An 8,130-nucleotide genomic window follows, 5' to 3' on the forward strand; every position below is an offset into this window, starting at 1 on the left:
AGTAGTTTACTTTTTGTATCTAGTTTTGATGGTCACAATATTGTACTTTGACTTGGTTAAGATTTGAAATACAGGACTTTAACATGTAAAAGTGTCTATGTTTTAAATTGTAATATTACTACTTTCAGCTATGTAAAAACATCTGAGTAATCCTTTGACACTAAGATTTTCAGGAAGTTTAACTGTTCGCCATAGGACTCGGGACCAAAGTGTTCAATATTCTCTGTTTGAAAGCCAATCTGTGTCTGATACTCTGGAAAAGTCTTTTTTCAGAGTGCGTAACGAAGCCTTCTTGGACCTAACGATTCTCCGTAGTCTGCTCGACGTTACTGCCTCCCTGCAAAATTCGTATTGTTTTGGCGGGGTTTGTTTCCGTTTGTGACATCGTCCCAACGGGCGTTTTTTCATTTTGTAAACATTAACTTTCCTATTGCAACAAATGGAGCGGTACGTATTACATTTGCAATATCTTTATTACTGAACATAATCTACATAGAGTCGGAAAAGATTGAATGTTTTTGCCATTAGCCGTTGTTGTTGTTGTTGACTATAGCTATAGTTACCTAGCGGGAACATTACTTTAAACAATGTTACCAACCCTAATAGGTTGTTTTCAGGTAGCTTTACTCCATAACTATTTTAGATTTAGTAAGAAACCAACGAATTCTGTGTGTATAGTTTTTGTCGAGTTATATCACTGAACGAGTAGCTAGTTAGCTTGCTAAGCTAGCGCTAACACTGGGATACTGACATCTGTTACGTTAGCCGGAAGGACATGTATTTCAAACTGGCCAACATGTTTCACTAAATACAGTTGTTTTGCAGACATGGTGGAGCATACGAATAACGTTTATAAATGTGTGTTTCCTTTTTCCTCGATTACTTTGTTTTCAGTGGAAGGCTGAGTCGAGCATTAGGCGGCAGACTATCTGAACTGCCGATGCGAGTGCAAGATAGCAACAGAATGAGCATGGTGTATACAACACCCAAGAGGTGAGTTTGATGCAAAGCCGTGTTTACATTCATTAGTTTGAGTTGTATAGTCAGCAAAGATTCTGGTTTCCTGGGTCGTTTACTGACTTCACTTATATGTATGAAGCATACATTGGTTTAACCTGATGTTAGCCACACCCACACAACAACTCTACACTATGCTCTTGAGGTTGTTTCCACAATATAACTTGATATATTAATATAACTTAGTGAGCACTACACTGTTATAGATGGATTAAGATGTTGGGGCTAGCTTTATTTATCTTACATTAAAAGATAGCCACTTGGGCTTTATTTATTAAAGGCTTCATAGATTACATTGTACTTATTTGAGTATATTATCAACATGTGATGACTCAGTAACGTCAAACTAATATATGAGTGGTAGTTTGCTGTAATACGAGTCAGCAAGAGGAACATTTCCATTTGTTCACAGTTTGGTTTCTTTACAGCAAACAGCCTTCCTTTGGAAAGCTCAACATACCCAAACCGCAGTCTGTGAACTCTGAGAGGCGGACCAGCTTCTTTGATTCCCAGCGGTATGTAATAATATTTAAAACAATATCCAAAGTTGCATTACCATGTAGTCTTACAATATAAGTGTTAATACAGCAAAATAAATACAACGGCAAAATATGATACATTATTTACATGCAAATTAAGTGTTCCGTTTTTTTGTCAATTAACACAATTCATTTTTGATATTGTTGTAATGCAAACATTTTGTCTGCAGTACTAGTGGAGCCGGCATGCGTCGCAACAGCACCATGTCAGGATTTGGAGGAAATGAGAAGATAAAAGACAACAGACCTCTGCATGATAAAGCGTTTGTTCAGCAATGCAACAGGCAGCTGCATGAGGTACAAACACTTTATTTATATTTATCATGTCATGTATATACACACACAAATAGTTTAGTGAGATTTAACACGGCTTCATCCTTACATGTTCAATACATTGCATCCAATATGTGGGAGTTAAAAAAAAGTTAAATCCCAAAAAATCTATTTGGCAGACAGCCACGTACATTTCATTTTACTGAACTGGTGACAATTAATGCAACGGGCAGACAGTCCCACCATTATTTAAGCACAAGATAAATATTGGCTGATGGCAGGTCTTCCTTTTATTTCATTTTTTTATCACTACATACACACTGATTTTAACATTGATCCTTATAATATCTGACTGAGAGAAAAGGTGATTTGTATCTTAACCTTGTTTTGTACCTTCCCAAAAACATGTATCGTTGGTTAATATGAGTAGGAATCTATACAGTTGCTCGGCCCAGTCTGATTTTCTCTTTGGTCTTTCTAGTTCTTGACTGAGCAGAATTACCCAGGTCCTTTGTCAGCCAAGACCTTCGTTTCCCCCTCTACCAAGGAGTTTGTGAAGGTGTTTGAGTTTGTTTACTGTCAGTTAGACTCTACGTTTGAGATGCCAAACTCAAAAGTTGAGGAGGAGGTTCCAGCTCTCCTAAAATCCCTAAAGTAAGTAGCTGTAATTCTGTGTCAATAAGTATGTATTTATGAATATTACTTTGTTTTGTTTAGTTGCATATTTTGATCATAAAAAGCACCTGGTGGCTTACCTTGTGTATTTGAAAGGAACTTTAGTACCACTGGAATATAAGGATTGGGCTAGATTTTTAATAATAATATAAGAAAGATGAAGAGAAACTATAAAGAGACCATGCATATAAAAAGTCATAGTACAAGAAGTCTCAACATGCAAGTGCGTATTTGAATTTGTTGTAACCTTCCTTTTCTGTAGTTTAAGAAACAGGTCGTTGACTTTATTTTTCTCTTTTTTTTGGTGCAAGGTATCCATTTGCACTCTCCAAGTCTTCGATGTATTCCGTTGGAGCTCCCCACACCTGGCCTCAGGCCCTTGGTGCTCTCACATGGATGATTGATCATGTCAAGGTGAGAAGCTAGAGACATTTTTAATTTAAAAAGAACAGACTCATTTGCATAGGAAGCAGAATCAAATATTGTAATTTCATAACCTAGTTAAAACCAGTCTTTTGTTTTTTACTGTGTGTCAGATTGTCTGGTGTATGAGTAAGCAGGAGCAGCTGTTCCGGGACTTTGAGGAAAACACTGAGGATATCGAGGAAGGGGCTGAGTATAACAAGGTACCAATTTAAACAGCACATACAGTGTATTCCAAACCCTTTCAGTATTTTTCCTCTCTGTATTTTGAACCAAATTCACAAACAAAAGTGAACATTATAAAGGTATTCTTATCCGTCTAAATCTAAAGCATCTTGTTTATTTATCCATCTTCTCCTCGTCTTTTTACTGCGCAGCTTGTCCAGGACTACTTAGCTGAGGCATACCTGAAGTTCATGGAGGGCGAGGACACATTTGACGAAGTGGATAATGTTTTCCTCAACAAACTAGGTAAGCACAGCATCTCTTTATGTAATGCATTTATTTTTATTCAATTCTTTGCTTTTTAAACAGCTGAGCAGAATTTTAATTCAATTGTAAGTGCAAATTAGATTTCTTAAACTGGATTTTAGTCCCATTAAAAAGGTGGTTTTCTAAAACGACAAACACAACATTGTTTGTCTTCACCCCAGACAAGCTCTACAACGTTGACGAAGCCCGGCTGGACTTGATGGAGGAGAAGTACAGAATACTCAGCATTGAGCTCGAGCGACTGGAGAAGGAGAGCCACATGGTAGGAAGACCAATACCATTCCCATTTGTTGGTCTAGGATAAATAAAGATTTAGTTAAATCTTGATAGTTCTATTACGGTTTTTTAGATAAGGTTAGGGTTATTGCACTGCACAAATGAAAAGGATGACAAACTATCATAGCCAACAAAATGAAAATAAAATATATTTATGATGTTTAAAGCTAAAGCCAATATACCTTGTTTTGAATAAGGGTGTCACCCGTTTTATAGCTCTATCGCTAACATGAAATATATTTTAGTGTAAGCAACAATGAATGAGATGGATAAGATTATGTGTCCTTCTCGTTACCAGGACCATCTGACGACCAAGAGGATGGAAAAAATGCAGCTGCAGACAGACCTCAAGAAACTCCAGAGTTATCGAAGCAGCCTGGATTCCTTTCAAGCAAACCTGGAGTGCAAATATTCAGAGATGAGCGATGAGCTGGAGACTATTGGTAAATCTAACATTCAGACAGTTCTTAAGCAGGGTGCACAGGATCATGTGGGTGATTTCAGTATTCAGACAACGAGCAGATGTGCTAATTATCAATGCGTATTGATTGATTGTAATTTATTTCAAATGTGCAAGAAAAACATGTGTCAACAATTGGCAGAAACATAATATACAGTATACCTACATATACACATATATACATACGCCCATGTACACATGAATTCATACATATATACCCATTACACACGTACACACAGCCACATCATCACCACCATTTATCATGGGAGTGACATCATGCCAATGCTCATTAAGTTACTCTTACTATGCATTTACAAGTTCTCTTTTGGCCGGTCTTTACTCGGCACCAACTAAAGACGGATTCTTCTTAGGAGTTAACTGGACTTGTTGGCTGAGATCTTTTCTCTGTTTGAGTCCCTGTTAAAAAACATTAAACATTCTTGTTTTAAATAATGTGTCCCCAGCTAACACACTTTACTGTGTTTTTAAAAACTCCCTACCGGGCAATAGAGCAAATATTCTGTCACTTCATTCAATGCTAATAAAGCTCCCACTAAGCAGCATAGTTCACTACTGAGGTGTGGATCTGATTTTGAATCCTTTTATTCTCTCTGTCTTTCTGCAGACAGTCACCAGGAGTCTCTCAAACATGAGCAAAATGAGCTGCAGCAACGCCTGGAGAATCAGAAGTTAACTCCAGCTGATGTGGAGAGGATCAACAGAGAGAAGAGAGAGCTCCAGCAGACCATCAACAGCTTCAACAAGTCTCTCAAAGATGCTGAACAGCACAAGTGGAACGAGGAGATTGCTCTGGCCAAAGTGAACCAGAAGGTATGAGCATGTAGTATGCATTCTTAAAAGAGCTGAAACAGCACTGTTGTGTATGTATGTATATGTACAGAGTTGGGATTAAACTGGTATTTTGTGTCAGTGTGTGTTGCTGCCTTGTTGTAGACAGTAAAGATTGATAATGGCAAGCGTTTTTCATTATTTGATTTTGATTCCTTGCCCCTCCTGTGTGTCCTATCCTTATTTCCATCAAGGTGGAGCTGAAAGTGGCAGAATACCACAAGCTGGCACGTAAACTGAAGCTGATGCCACAGTATGCAGAGAACGCCGGTGCTCACGATTTTGAGATCAGGCCGTTTGAATGGGGCACCATGGTTCAGCATAAAGTGCAGATACAGGTACTTCCAGTTAAAAGATCCAGTTCAATACAAATAAATTGAGTTTGATCACAGCTAGCTTATTATACTGATACTAATGTCATCATCAGTTATTTGGATCTTTGAGACATTTAGTGTTATATGTTATCAGTTGGAAATTAAATAAGAATATTCATGGTGAAAAATGACAGCTGTGTTTGTTCTGATCTTTTTCGTTATGTCTGTAGAAGTTCCTGATGAAGATGGTCGGTGAGGTGGAGGAGGAGAACAGTCGCTTTACCAACATGAAACTCAGTTTGGAAGAATTTTATGAACAGGTAACCAAATCCTTATTTTTTTGCAATGTTAACGTTGTCCTTTACTGACGCACTCTATTACTCGAGTCCATATTTATTCAATCTCGATTGTCCATGTTTATGTGTATGTGTGTTTTTTAGGTGGGTTCTAACATATTGGATAAGTCCAATGACCTGAAGAATCTGAAAGAGCAGATCCGCAAGGTGGATGAGCGGCTGGATTCTGACATGCAGGTAAAGTCCACGTAGTTCACGCTAATGCTTCAGGTAGAACACATCTAGCGACCTAACCACAGCAACTAGATTACATTTGTCCGTCTCAATTCAGCATTGGACGGTTTGTCTTCGAGGCTGAAAAACAGGAATAGGAAACATTTTAAAATATTTGTGCCATTGGGAACATGCACACGTATAGTAATATATGTTTCCTGCGTGCTTGTGTCTGTATAGGAGTGGGCACAGGAGGAACAGGACTGGGCGGCAGAGATGGAGTCAGAGGAAAACCATCGCAAGCTTCTGCAGAAGAAAGTTAATTATGGATACGACGAAGCCGTGCAACAACTGAAGTTAGCACAACAACAGTGAGTAACTGACATTAATATTTATATGCTGTTGCCATCACACAACACAACATTAGCAGAAGCCCCTCTAAATACTCCTTGTACTGCACTTAAATTGTTATTTTGAAAGGATTTGGCTTTAAAATGCTCCGGGTTTCTGTTTGTTCTGTTTTAGAATATAACACTTGTTTCTTTTCCAGGTACCACCTGGTGCTGCAGGAGACCAATGAGGAGAGGCGAACTGTAGCAAACAACCTGGCGTCTGTGTTTACTACAGCTGCCAACCATCTGTCAATCACAGAGGTAACTTTCTTACTCTACACCCGCCTCCTGTTCTGCGAGAATCTATTTCTAAGGCGTACTACAATCTGTTTAAGCATGCAAATAACTAATGTATCAAAACAAATACAACCAGCTTTTTTATCAAAAGGCAAACATCCCAAGCATGTGACTTATATTAATATCATATAGATTGCACAGTGGTTTAGATGTGAATGTAGCCATCAGTGCTCTAATATCGTCTTTTAGTGCAGAAAAGGTTTGATAGTATGAACTCAAAGTAAACTAGCAGATCTCAGTTGTAAAAACCCGAATGCATTATATCAATCTAGATCCAAACTTATTTTACATACTGTTTTATCCATGCAGTATATTATATTGGTCTGATGGCATCGTTCTTCAGGTTGTATTATATTGTGCTTCTACATTACTGTGTGTGTGTGTGTGTGTGTCATACAACAGAAGTGTTCGGAGGACCTGCACAGCAGAGTGCAGCGTGTCTTCTCGAAGGCTGAGGAGGACGATGAAGCTGCTTCACAGAAGCTGAGGGAAACTTCAAAGAGCTTCATTTCCAAGGCAAACAGTTTGTAAAGTGAGGCGGGAACAAAGCCTTCCAGTCTGCAGGGTCAGATAACTGAAGAGACTGGACAGATTGTTTGTAGAAAAAAAGAAAAGAGATTTTCATTCATTAGTTCTGAACACGTTTTTATAATCGTAAGTTAAGTTATTCTGTTTTTGTTTTCACCGCAGCTTTTCTGCGGCATTGTAAATACTAACTGCTCCATCAGGACGAAGGGTTGAAGTCCAAATGATTGAATTAACATGTTCCAGAATTTCACATTTTTCTTTTGTTTCATTCTTTGTCATCACATCTGTCTTTTATTATTAAACACTCACATACTAAATAAAAAAAATACTTAAAACAATTGTGCCTCAAGAAACGTTTAGTTTGATAAGAACAAACGACAACACCTTTTGATGATTGGTCTAAAGTCTACAGACACACTTTGGGTACGTATCTACAACTTGTTAGATTTTCAGATCACAAAGAATCTCACTTCTATTAAATGGTCAAAGTCATTTTTACAATACATTGCATATGTGTGCATATCAGTTATAAAATTGAATATATATTGATTATACAGTACACACAAAATCATTTCTGAGATGAAGCCGTTGGCCTGTCATACTGTAATTAGTCTTGTTTGACATTGAACTATGTATTTTCTTCAATTCTAATTCAATTTAAATCTAAAGGTTTAGTCAAAATATTGTTTGTGAACTCGCTCGTTTGACATAAAGAAACATCGTAAGTCCTTCTTCATTTGGTCGTACTGTAGCAGTTGTGTTGTACTGAAGCCACTAGAAGGCAGCACACTCTTGTTGCTCAAACTGAAATTGTATATATATATATATTATCATATTATATATATACTTATATAAAATTAAGCCTTAAATTGGTATTAAAATGTGATAAAAATAAATACATCAACGTTTTTTTAAATACCATGGGAAGTACAATTAAAATAAAATGTCTGACTGAAATTTGAAATCTTTGAATGTATTCATCCCAAAAACGTGTACAGTTTACAACATTTCTTACATTAATGTCACACAAATCAGGATAGTTGAACTAAAAACAAATTTAGTTTGTTCTAGCTAGCAACCTCATGG

The 8,130-nt window shown here is 37.3% G+C and overlaps 1 protein-coding gene across 1 annotated transcript; it reads left to right on the forward strand.

Moving 5' to 3' along the window:
- The first annotated feature begins 313 nt into the window (after positions 1 to 313).
- On the forward strand, positions 314 to 7,382 carry ndc80 (NDC80 kinetochore complex component). The gene is made up of 17 exons (XM_063896377.1): positions 314 to 447; positions 895 to 993; positions 1,446 to 1,532; positions 1,727 to 1,853; positions 2,311 to 2,483; positions 2,816 to 2,918; positions 3,041 to 3,130; positions 3,305 to 3,398; positions 3,581 to 3,681; positions 3,994 to 4,138; positions 4,781 to 4,986; positions 5,199 to 5,342; positions 5,549 to 5,638; positions 5,759 to 5,851; positions 6,068 to 6,198; positions 6,378 to 6,480; positions 6,919 to 7,382. The coding sequence occupies exons 1-17, from the start codon at positions 440 to 442 to the stop codon at positions 7,045 to 7,047; spliced, it is 1,923 nt and encodes a 640-aa protein (XP_063752447.1). The 5' UTR covers positions 314 to 439; the 3' UTR covers positions 7,048 to 7,382.
- The last annotated feature ends 748 nt before the right edge of the window (positions 7,383 to 8,130 follow it).

The sequence above is a fragment of the Eleginops maclovinus genome, chromosome 12 (assembly GCF_036324505.1).
Source record: "Eleginops maclovinus isolate JMC-PN-2008 ecotype Puerto Natales chromosome 12, JC_Emac_rtc_rv5, whole genome shotgun sequence".
NCBI lineage: Eukaryota > Metazoa > Chordata > Actinopteri > Perciformes > Eleginopidae > Eleginops > Eleginops maclovinus.